The sequence below is a fragment of the Rhinoraja longicauda genome, chromosome 33 (assembly GCF_053455715.1).
Source record: "Rhinoraja longicauda isolate Sanriku21f chromosome 33, sRhiLon1.1, whole genome shotgun sequence".
Classification (NCBI taxonomy): domain Eukaryota; kingdom Metazoa; phylum Chordata; class Chondrichthyes; order Rajiformes; family Arhynchobatidae; genus Rhinoraja; species Rhinoraja longicauda.
This window is the reverse complement of record NC_135985.1, coordinates 1,185,746-1,197,926: the sequence shown is the minus strand read 5'-3', so window position 1 is coordinate 1,197,926 and position 12,181 is coordinate 1,185,746. Positions and strand designations below refer to the sequence as shown.

General features: G+C 42.3%; 1 protein-coding gene across 4 annotated transcripts in view; it reads left to right on the top strand.

Annotated features, from left to right (window-relative positions):
* efl1 (elongation factor like GTPase 1) overlaps positions 1 to 12,181 on the top strand; it is a 187,258-nt gene that overhangs the window by 1,706 nt on the left and 173,371 nt on the right. For all 4 annotated transcript variants that reach the window (XM_078427282.1, XM_078427281.1, XM_078427284.1 and 1 more), the window contains exons 3-6: positions 2,433 to 2,500; positions 5,004 to 5,088; positions 7,981 to 8,114; positions 10,390 to 10,527. In XM_078427282.1, coding sequence (XP_078283408.1) covers positions 2,433 to 2,500; positions 5,004 to 5,088; positions 7,981 to 8,114; positions 10,390 to 10,527 — 425 coding nt within the window. The remainder of the gene's footprint in view (positions 1 to 2,432; positions 2,501 to 5,003; positions 5,089 to 7,980; positions 8,115 to 10,389; positions 10,528 to 12,181) is intronic.

Sequence of the window (12,181 nt, the reverse complement as noted above, 5' to 3'; positions counted from 1 at the left end):
TTTTTTTTTTTTTTTTTTTTTTACAATAGGTGCAGGAGTAGGCCATTCAGCCCTTCGAGCCAGCACCGCCATTCAATGCGATCATGGCTGATCACTATCAATCAGTACCCCGTTCCTGCCTTCTCCCCATACCCCCTCACTCCGCTATCCTTAAGAGCTCTATCCAGCTCTCTCTTGAAAGCATCCAACGAACTGGCCTCCACTGCCTTCTGAGGCAGAGAATTCCACACCTTCACCACCCTCTGACTGAAAAAGTTCTTCCTCATCTCCGTTCTAAATGGCCTACCCCTTATTCTCAAACTGTGGCCCCTTGTTCTGGACTCCCCCAACATTGGGAACATGTTATCTGCCTCTAATGTGTCCAATCCCCTAATTATCTTATATGTTTCAATAAGATCCCCCCTCATCCTTCTAAATTCCAGTGTATACAAGCCCAATCGCTCCAGCCTTTCAACATACGACAGTCCCGCCATTCCGGGAATTAATCTAGTGAACCTACGCTGCACGCCCTCCATAGCAAGAATATCCTTCCTCAAATTTGGAGACCAAAACTGCACACAGTACTCCAGGTGCGGTCTCACCAGGGCCCGGTACAACTGTAGAAGGACCTCTTTGCTCCTATACTCAACTCCTCTTGTTACGAAGGCCAACATTCCATTGGCTTTCTTCACTGCCTGCTGAACCTGCATGCTTCCTTTCATTGACTGATGCACTAGGACACCCAGATCTCGTTGAACTCCCCCTCATTCAGATAATGACACCATTCAGATAATAATCTGCCTTTCTATTCTTACTTCCAAAGTGAATAACCTCACACTTATCTACATTAAACTGCATCTGCCATGTATCCGCCCACTCACACAACCTGTCCAGGTCACCCTGCAGCCTTATTGCATCTTCCTCACAATTCACACTACCCCCCAACTTAGTATCATCTGCAAATTTGCTAATGGTACTTTTAATCCCTTCGTCTAAGTCATTAATGTATATCGTAAATAGCTGGGGTCCCAGCACCGAACCTTGCGGTACCCCACTGGTCACTGCCTGCCATTCCGAAAGGGACCCATTTATCCCCACTCTTTGCTTTCTGTCTGTTAACCAATTTTCTATCCATGTCAGTACCCTACCCCCAATACCATGTGCCCTAATTTTGCCCACTAATCTCCTTTGTGTATTTAATATTATGGGTTGATGAAGCACAATATTTGAAAATTTGCATCATGTAGATTTAGTGGTAAGTGTCCCACTAGAACAAAACAAAAAAATCATTGAATTGCATGTGTCATTTGCTAAAACATGTGAAAGCAATACACTCGAAATTGGTAATCTCAATTTTGGAGACAGAAGCAGAGTTACGATTTCAAACTTTCATGAGAGTCGGGAATAGTTGGAGACAAAGAGGTTGTATTCAAGAGAGAGTTAGATTTAGCTCTTAGGGATAACGGAATCAAGGGTTATGGGGAGAAAGCAGGAACGGGGTACTGATTTTGGATGATCAGCCATGATCATATTGAATGGGGCTGCTGGCTCGGTGCAGAATGGCCTACTCCTGCACCTATTTTCAATGTTTCTGTAGGGCAGTCATCCACAGTAGAGACTACATTTAGGAATACATTCTATTGAATTGAAAGAAGTAAATGACTGAAGATAGACACAAAAAACTGGAGTAACTCAGCAGGACTGGCAGCATCTCTGGAGAGAAGGAATGGGTGACGATTCGGGTCGAGACCCTTCTTCAGTAAATTACTATCATGTAGAGGGAGAGTGTGCAGCATAGGACGACGAGAAATACAAAGATGAAAGGCCGGGAAGGGCATCTCCTGTGGTTGTTCAAGGACAGGGATCCATGTTGATAGATTAAACAGAGTAAGTGAATGTCATGGAAGGAACTTGCCTTCAGAGTTCTGAAAGGGAAGGAGGCACGTTGATGTGAAACTCTGCACCCTTGTATTCCTTGTAATCCCCTCTGCGGCCTCATTCCATTTTCCTTTCACAGATTTGTACAACATTCTGAAAACTTTATCATCTTTCATTTCATGCTGTTTGTGCACCATTGATGTCTATTTAAACTCTAGAATTACCTATTTATTTTCTGAAGAAGGGTCTCGACCCGAAACGTCACCCATTCCTTCTCTCCCGAGATGCTGCCTGACCTGCTGAGTTACTCCAGCATTTTGTGAATAAATACCTCTGTTTATTTTCTATAAACCATTCCTTAACACTTTATGTCCAAGATTTTGATTATCTGCTCTAATTTCTCTGTTGTCTATGGTTTTTATTTGATCGTCTTTGAATGTGTCATTCGAATGCATCTTATTGTCGCAATAAGTGACTGATTGTAATTTTAGGAATATTTCTACATGTGTTTTGTGGAATTTATTACTTCAAATATGTCTTTGCGCCTAATGTGTTTGTATTGTTATCATTTATAGGTAAAACTACCTTGGCTGACAGCCTTATTGCTAGCAATGGGATCATTTCTAATCGACTTGCAGGAAAGGTAAGCAGATAGACATTTAGGTGCGATTTGTACTAATAAGTTTAACAAATAATTGTGTTCATGTTTTACATTACACTGTAGGGCTTGTGATTTTGTTATGTAGACTTGTTTCTTTTGCGTATTAGTGGTGCACCTGCTGCATTTGAAGTATCGGACAACATTTTTATTGTTCAAGGAATGGTCAGGCAGGTCACCTTTGGTTTTCTTTATATGTCAGTTGGGAATTAGACAATTAAAACTGTGGCATGACATCACATTATCTTTGCTTCTGAAGAAGGGACCCGACCTGAAACGACACCTATTCATTTTCTCTGGATATGCTGCCTGACCCGCTGAGCTACTCCAGCACTTTGTGTCTATCTTTGGTATAAACCAGCATCTGCAGTTCTTTGCTCCTACATCTTTGCCTTCAAAGTTGTTTCTGTTTGGCTGTGTACCTCACTAAGTAAACAAAACAATGACAGGACCTCCTGGTGTTACAGCAGGTTCTCCTTCTTGAGAACTGTTTGTAACCAACAGTTGGCACGTTGGAATAGCGTCCACGTACCGTGTTCCCTCACGCCAGAAGATGCCCACAGAGCAGGGTTAGCCCATGGGAGCACATGGTCAGAAGAGGCTTTTTAAATGTTGTCTTCCCATTCTTCATAAATAAGCTGATTTTAACAATCTTACCTCAAACCTATTTAGGGTTAATAATATTATTTTATGATTTTATTGCAGAAAAGGGTTTAAATGCTATTGATAGTTTAAAAAAGCACACTGTTTCTGAGCTGGAGGGAAGGTCTCTTGATAGGATCTGCAAAATGAACATCAACGTGTTAAGCTAGGATGTATTCTTTTTAAGTGTGATGTGGTAAAGTTCCAGCCTGTGTTAAAGACAGTCACCTACATCGCTGCGGCAGTGGTAAATCCATCTCGCCAGTTTCTCAAATAATCTTCCTGCATGCAGGCTGCACATTAGTCGGGTGTTTGTCGACTGGAGAGGACTTGCAGCTCCGCCAGGATTACCCTTGAAGACCAGAGTCAGATTCATTTAGTTTCACATTTGATTACAAAGACAGCTATCCAGAATCATGGGCACATTTACACAAATAAAAGAGAAACTTGCTTTTATATAGCAACTTTCACATTCCAGTTAGATGACAGGGAATGGATCCCCGGCCCTGTTGTAAGATAGGGAACGCTGCCGGTATTTCCCTCACAGCAAGGTCTGCATGTATACTGGGTAATGGCTAGACAGTCTGCTTTAATAATTTTGGTTCAGGATTAAACATTAACCAGGATTCTGGAGTGTGCCCTTCTTGGAGTAGCGCCACAAGATCTATTATGTACAGCAGGTTCTCAATTTAATGTGTTTTCAATGAATAGCTCCTCTGACAGACAGTACAGCAGTGGAATGTCAGTGGAGAATTTGTATTCAGGTATAATAATGCTACTGTTACAATGTTAATACATCTACTGGAATCGGGGATTAACATGAGGTTGGAGTGGAGATGGAGATGGAATATTTGTTTTCGGTAGAATCAAGTCCAGGACTAAATTGTGTCCTGTTGTAGATTTATTATTGCTGGAAACTGCCCAGTCCTCAGCTGCAGGGACTTGGTTATTGCTTTATGGTAACAGTTTACTGCCTTGACTTGTGGTATTCATATCGAACATGATGCAGTCTTTTAGAATACTAGCAATGTGTGATAGTGGAAACTGAAAGGATGTATGGAACACGTCATGAACAATGAAGTCAACATTTTTGCTGCATTGTGCAGGAGTATGTGAGTGGAAGAAATGTGCATTCCTGTAATGGGAGAGAAAGAAATGTCTGATGATTACTAAGCTGTCATTTTTGAGGCGTACCAACACAGGCTGGGAACATAATTGCCCGTCCATCTCGTTACTTTCCTTGGTGTGCAGCTTTCCAGGCAAAGGAGATTAGCTGAATATATGAGAACTCATTTCAAAAATATAATTTATTGTCAATAATAAATAGTTTCAGGTATTTGAAGTCAATGATTGTTTTTTTTGTCAAGGGACATACAGCTTTGTATACCATTGTATTTATTTTTAATCAAAAGGCTGCTGTCAAGCTTTTGACCATTGACTCAGCCTGCTCTATGAGAGCACAAAATATTTCCCATGGGAAGTTGGACTAAGTATGTTCTGAGGCCATTTTAGAGGCTAATTATTTTCCTTGAAAATTTCTCCAAATTTTCATCTACTTTCCCATTTCTTTATTTTCTCAACAAACTCTTCAGTTATCTTGTTACATCATAGCATGGTAGTTCGTGTATACTTGAAGTTTTTCCAGTTGCGATTTGTTTATATATTTTTGAAAATATTATTCTTGTTGAGTCACGACAATTAAACGGATTGGCAGTTAAGTGTTGCAAAAAAACCTCAATTGATTTGTAAAAATTGCAGCAGTAACTGGTGGACAGGATTTAAATTCCTCACTCGTTGAATAAATCTATTGAAGATATTAAGCATGTGTAATTCTTGCTCATCACAGCTACGATATATGGATAGTCGAGAAGATGAGCAGATCAGAGGAATCACAATGAAATCCAGTTCTATATCGTTGCACTTCAATACAGGTAAATGATTTTGTAGAATTGCACACTATAGTATCATTTAAATATGTACAACAGGAGACTGTTCTGCATCGAAGATAGACACAAAAAGCTGTGTAACTCAGCGGGACAGGCAGCATCTCTGGAGAGAAGGAATGGGTGATGTTTCGGGTCGAGACCTTTCTTCAGACCCGAAACGTCACCCATTCCTTCTCTCCAGAGATGTTGCCTGTCCCACTGTGTTACTCCAGCATTTTGTGTCTATCTTCGATTGAAACCAGTATCTGCAGTTCCTTCCTACACAGATTGTTCTGCATGTTGTGTTTGATTTGCTGTTTGCCAGAATAATTAAAAACAGATCACATTGCTTTGCTCCCTTCCAATAGCCATGTATGTTCCTGTATCTCATATTTATCAATGTTTTTTTCCTCGTACAAAGTGTAGCTGTCTTTTCAATCACTCTATTTTTATTCCCACAAATAAGTTTATCTTTCTTTTGTTGAATTAGTCCCTGGTCCTCAAACCAGGTGAAAGAGTTTTACATTTATATTCTCTCAAAATCTTACGTGGTTTAAAAGGTCTTCTTTACAGTATGGTGTGTATTGCAGATTAGTAATCAGGAAACTTAGATTAATAATGCAGAGATCTGAGTTCAGATCCAAATTCAATTAGTCACCTGGATGGTTTTTTTAATATTGGTCCTTTCTAATGATGTCCATAATACTATCAGATTGTCATTGAAACCCAACTGGTTCACTAATATTGTTCAGGGAAAGACATTTGCTCTCCTTACCTAGGCTGGCCTGTTTATGGTTGATTCCTAAATGCCCTTTAATTTTATGGAGTGAATTAGTTCAGTGAGGCTATTGTGGGTTTTATCATAACATCGTAAAGTTCTCTAGCACGAAACAAGCCCTTTGATTCAACTTGTCTTGTCGACCAAGTTGATAACCAGAGCTAGTCCCATTTGCCTGCATTCGGCCCATATTACACTAAACATTCCCTGCCCGTGTACCTGTCTAAATGTATTTTAAACATTGTAATCATACCCGGCTCTGCGGCTTCCCTTGGCTGCTTGCCCTATATTCCCACTGCCCTCCATGTTAAACGATGCCCCTCAGATCCCTTTTAAATCATTCCCCTTTCATGTTAATCACCTCTCTAGGTTTATGCTTCCATACCCTAAGAAAAGGACTGTGACCATTCATCTTATCGATGTCACTCATGATTCTATATAGCACTATAATGTCGCCCCACAGCCTCCTTAGTTCCAGGGATAAAAGCCCCAGCCTCTCTAGCCTCTCCTTGTAACTCAATCACTCCAGTCCAGGTAACGTTGTTGTGAATCTTTAATGCACTCTTCCCAGGTTAGTGACATTGCTTCCTGTAGCTGGGTGACCAGAACTGCACACAATATCCAAGTGTGCCTCATCAATTACTTGTATGGTTGTTACACGGCATCCCAATCCCTGTACTCAATGTCCTGATCAATAAAGGCAAACAAGCCCAAATGTTGGGAAAGCTAGCTAGATTTTAAAAAGTTCTGCAGGTAATAACCAAAGGTGCTTCTCTGCCAGGAAATCACAATTTTGGTTATCTTTTGTTTGCAGTTACTAATGAAAGACTATAGGAAGGTTGCCACAATACAATCCTTCTTGACGCCCTAACATGATTACTTAATTGCAACACATTCATTCATGAATGTGGCTTCCACTAAATAGGAAGGCAGGAAAGCATTTAATCGAAACTTAAGTCTTTGCAAGTGTCCAGATGTTGTAGAGATAACAGGCTTGATAGATTTGGAAGTGGAAGTCTAGTGGCATATGAGAGAACCATCCTAAATACGCTGTGTGCAGGAAGAAACTGCCGATGCTGGTTTAAACCGAAGACAGATACAGAAAAGTGGAGTAACTCAGCGGGTCAGGCAGCTTTTCCCCACAGCTGACCTGCTGAGTTACTCCAGCTTTCTGTGTCTGTCTTCATCTTAAATACATTATTCTCTTCACCAGTTACAGTGTGTACTCTCAGAAGAATGCTCAGGTTACTCTGACTCCAAACGTTACCACCACGAAGGACAGACAATAGCAGCAACTGAATGGGAACACCATCACCTGTAGGTTCTTCCCCTCCACATCATGCATCACCCTAACATGGAGATATATCACTGGCCCTTCACTGTCACCTGGTGCAGGTGCTGAAACAACCTGCCCACCAGCAGCACTGCCCAGCAGCAGGACTGGAACAGTTCAATAACGTGGCTGACCACTACTCAAGAGCAGTTTGCGGTGGGCAACTAATATTGGCCTTGCTGTGGGCTGCCAACTCCTAAAAACGAATAGTTAATAGTATTTTTTTGGTATTTTTATAATATCACAATATTTTAAGAGGAGTTCTTTTAGTTTTTTTTTTAGTTTAGAGATACAGCGTGGAAACAGGCCCTTCGACCCACTGAGTTCATGCTGACCAGTGTTGCCCGTTCACTACTTATCCTACTCACTAGCGGCAATTTACAGAAGCCAATTAAACTACAAACCTGTAGGTCTTTGGAGAGTGGGAGGAAACTGGAGCACTAATGGTAAATCCCACGGAGTCATAGAGAGAATGTGCAAACTCCTTACTCACCCATTGTGAGTATCAAACCCGGGACTCTGGTGCTGTAAGGCAGCAACTCTACCGCCGTGCCACCCTGAAAGGCTCTTTTATGCCTTAATTAGTTTAATTTATTGACAATGAAAAGTTACATATGTCCTTTTGGGAATTTTGTTGATGAACCCAAATGGCACCCATTCATTCGAGCCTGACGATCACCACTTGCAGTTACAGCATTTAAAAGATAGATTAATGAGTGATTGCACTCCAGGTATGAATAGAAACATGGCTTGTGGAAGCTAATACATATTGACTTATGTTTCACAGATAATCAAGAATATCTCATCAATCTGATCGATTCCCCAGGCCATGTGGATTTCTCCTCAGAAGTATCTACTGCTGTGCGAGTGTCTGATGGTGCTGTGGTTGTTGTCGATGTTGTTGAAGGTGTCTGCCCTCAGGTAAACTCGGCAAATATCCACTTTTTAACAATTTGCAACATCTATTTGAATACCAAATTGCGAGTCTGTGCCTACATGGGGTATTAAATCTGCTCGAGAAAATTAGCTTCACGAGATTTCCTAATTACTGCAGTATGAAATTATTTCCCCACGTTAGTTTTTCACAGGCACTGTTACCAATAATTTTTAGAAATTTTGCCAGCTTAATAGCAAAGAAGAGTGGGAAGACAGAGGATTGGGACTCTTTTAAAGAGCAACAAAAGTTAACTAAAAAGGCAATACGGGGAGAAAAGATGAGGTACGAGGGTAAACTAGCCAATAATATAAAGGAGGATAGCAAAAGTTTTTTTAGGTATGTGAAGAGGAAAAAAATAGTCAAGGCAAATGTGGGTCCCTTGAAGACAGAAGCAGAGGAATTTATTATGGGGAACAAAGAAATGGCAGATGAGTTAAACCGTTACTTTGGATCTGTGTTTACTGAGGAGGATACACACAATCTCCCAAATGTTCTAGGGGCCGGAGAACCTAGGGTGATGGAGGAACTGAAGGAAATCCACATTAGGCAGGAAATGGTTTTGGGTAGACTGATGGGACTGAAGGCTGATAAATCCCCAGGTCCTGATGGTCTGCATCCCAGGGTACTTAAGGAGGTGGCTCTAGAAATAGTGGAAGCATTGGAGATCATTTTTCAATGTTCTATAGATTCAGGATCAGTTCCTGTGGATTGGAGGATAGCAAGTGTTATCCCACTTTTTAAGAAAGGAGGGAGAGAGAAAACGGGTAATTATAGACCAGTTAGTCTGACATCAGTGGTGGGGAAGATGCTGGAGTCAATTATAAAAGACGAAATTGCTGAGCATTTGGATAGCAGTAAGAGGATCATTCCGAGTCAGCATGGATTTACGAAGGGGAAATCATGCTTGACAAATCTACTGGAAATTTTTGAGGATGTAACTAGGAAAATTGACAGGGGAGAGTCAGTGGATGTGGTGTACCTCGACTTTCAGAAAGCCTTCGACAAGGTCCCACATAGGAGATTAGTGGGCAAAATTAGAGCACATGGTATTGGGGGTAGGGTACTGACATGGATAGAAAATTGGTTGACAGACAGAAAGCAAAGAGTGGGGATAAATGGGGCACTTTCGGAATTGGCAGGCAGTGACCAGTGGGGTACCGCAAGGTTCGGTGCTGGGACCCCAGCTATTTACGATATACATTAATGACTTAGATGAAGGGATTAAAAGTACCATTAGCAAATTTGCAGATGATACTAAGCTGGGGGGTAGTGTGAATTGTGAGGAAGATGCAATAAGGCTGCAGGGTGACTTGGACAGGTTGTGTGAGTGGGCGGACACATGGCAGATGCAGTTTAATGTAGATAAGTGTGAGGTTATTCACTTTGGAAGTAAGAATAGAAAGGCAGATTATTATCTGAATGGTGTCAAGTTAGGAAGAGGGGATGTTCAACGAGATCTGGGTGTCCTAGTGCATCAGTCACTGAAAGGAAGCATGCAGGTACAGCAGGCAGTGAAGAAAGCCAATGGAATGTTGGTCTTCGTAACAAGAGGAGTTGAGTATAGGAGCAAAGAAGTCCTTCTACAGTTGTACCGGGCCCTGGTGAGACCGCACCTGGAGTACTGTTTGCAGTTTTGGTCTCCAAATTTGAGGAAGGATATTCTTGCTATTGAGGGCGTGCAGCGTAGGTTCACTAGGTTGATTCCCGGAATGGCGGGACTGTCGTATGTTGAAAGGCTGGAGCAATTAGGCTTGTATACACTGGAATTTAGAAGGATGAGGGGGGATCTTATTGAAACGTATAAGATAATTAGGGGATTGGACACATTAGAGGCAGGAAACATGTTCCCAATGTTGGGGGAGTCCAGAACAAGGGGCCACAGTTTAAGAATAAGGGGTAGGCCATTTAGAACGGAGATGAGGAAGAACTTTTTCAGTCAGAGAGTGGTGAAGGTGTGGAATTCTCTGCCTCAGAAGGCAGTGGAGGCCAGTTCGTTGGATGCTTTCAAGAGAGAGCTGGATAGAGCTCTTATGGATAGCGGAGTGAGGGGGTATGGGGAGAGGCAGGAACGGGGTACTGATTGAGAGTGATCAGCCATGATCGCATTGAATGGCGGTGCTGGCTCGAAGGGCTGAATGGCCTACTCCTGCACCTATTGTCTATTATCAATGCTGATTTAATGCTGAAACAACAATAATTTAATTTGATTACTGTGGATAATCTGAATAGAAATGAGAACCTTTGCTGTTTCATTTTCAGACTCAGGCTGTGTTGCGCCAGGCTTGGTTAGAGAACATTCGCCCAGTTTTAGTCATTAACAAAATCGATCGATTGATCATTGAACTAAAACTAACTCCTCTTGAAGCTTATATTCAATTGCAGAAGATTCTGGAGCAGGTAAGAAATATCGGCTTATTGTGCTAATTTAAAAAGTTATTCTGCATAATTCATGTGTATTTTGCCAGTGCTCAAATTGATGATGTGTATTTCTATGCATGCCATTGTAGTGTGATGCAGATAAATCTTTATATGTCAATATACTCAGCAAAAAATTGTTAAATGTTTAAAAGTGCCTCAAAAATAAAATTAGAATGGATATTTAACATTTTGCTTGTTAAAGGTAAAACTTTTCTGTTCCTTTTGGGAAATTTGTATCTGTTATAGAGATACAGTGCAGAAACAGGTCCTTCAGCTCACTAAGTCCGCACCGACCAGCGATCCCCGCACATTAACACTACCCTACACACATTGCACTACCCTTTACATCGCCGGTGCGGCTCGGCCGCGGGGCTTTTCATCGCTGGTGCGGCTCGGCCGCTGGACTTAACATCGCCCGGTGCGGCTCGGCCGTGGGACTTAGCTGCGCAAGGCTCGGTCGCGGGGCCTTCCATCGCCCGGTTCGGCCGCGAGACGTTTCAGCGCCCGGTGCGACTCGGCCGCGGGGACTTCCACCCCCTTGCGGGGACTGTGCGGGTCGGTCGGGGACGAGCTGTCTGTCCGTGGGCGTGGGGAAGAGAGTGGAAGTTTTGTTGCCTCCATCACAGTGAGGGGGTGTTTGGAGTCACTGTGATGGACGTTTGTGTTGGGGTTATGTGTCTTGTGTTCTTTTTTGTGTGACTGCTATGTAGTTTCGTTCGGTACCTTGGTACCGAATGACAAATAAAGCTCTGTTGAACTGTTGAACATTAGGGACAATTTTACATTTACAACATTTACATAACCTACAAACCTGCACGTCTTTGGAGAGTGGGAGGAAAACGACTATCTCGGAGAAAACCCACGCAGGTCACAGGGAGAACGTACAAACTGTACTGACAGCGGCCGTAGTCAGGATCGAACCCAGATCTCTGGCGCTGTGAGGCAGCAAGTCTACCACTGCACCATAATGCTGCAGATTTTTAATGACTTTGGTGATCTGAGACCAAGGAGATTGCAAGCTGGGAATGTGAGGGAATTGGTTGAGAGTGAGGAAGTACTGGGAGAACTGAAGCAGAATGACGTGGTGCCAGATTCACAGCTTGGACAGGTCATCAGAGTCTCCCTTCCAATCCAAGGAACATAATAGGTCTGATTGGCTGAGGCACATGCATGGTAGAGGAAATTGTTCAGGAAAAGGAGAGGATATACCTGAAGGTAACATTCAAGCTTCAATGAAATAAAAGTTAATTTAGTGTGTAAGAACGAATGCTGGTTTACACCGAAGAAAGACACAAAATAGAGCTCTTAAGGATAGCGGAGTCAGGGGGTATGGGGTGAAGGCAGGGACGGGGTACTGATTGAGAATGATCAGCCATGATCAAATTGAATGGCGGTGCTGGCTCGAAGGGCCGAATGGCTTCCTCCTGCACCTATTGCCTATTATCTAAAATGCTGGAAGAACTCAGCGGGTCAGGCAGCATCTCTGGACAAAAGGTAAAGGTGATGTTTCGGGTCAAGACCCATCATCAGACTGGATTAATTTAGTTAATTTTGCTCTAGTATCAGAAACGACTTAACTTAATGAATAATCAACATCAGAAAAGACTCCCAGGATATGCTAGGGAGATAATAA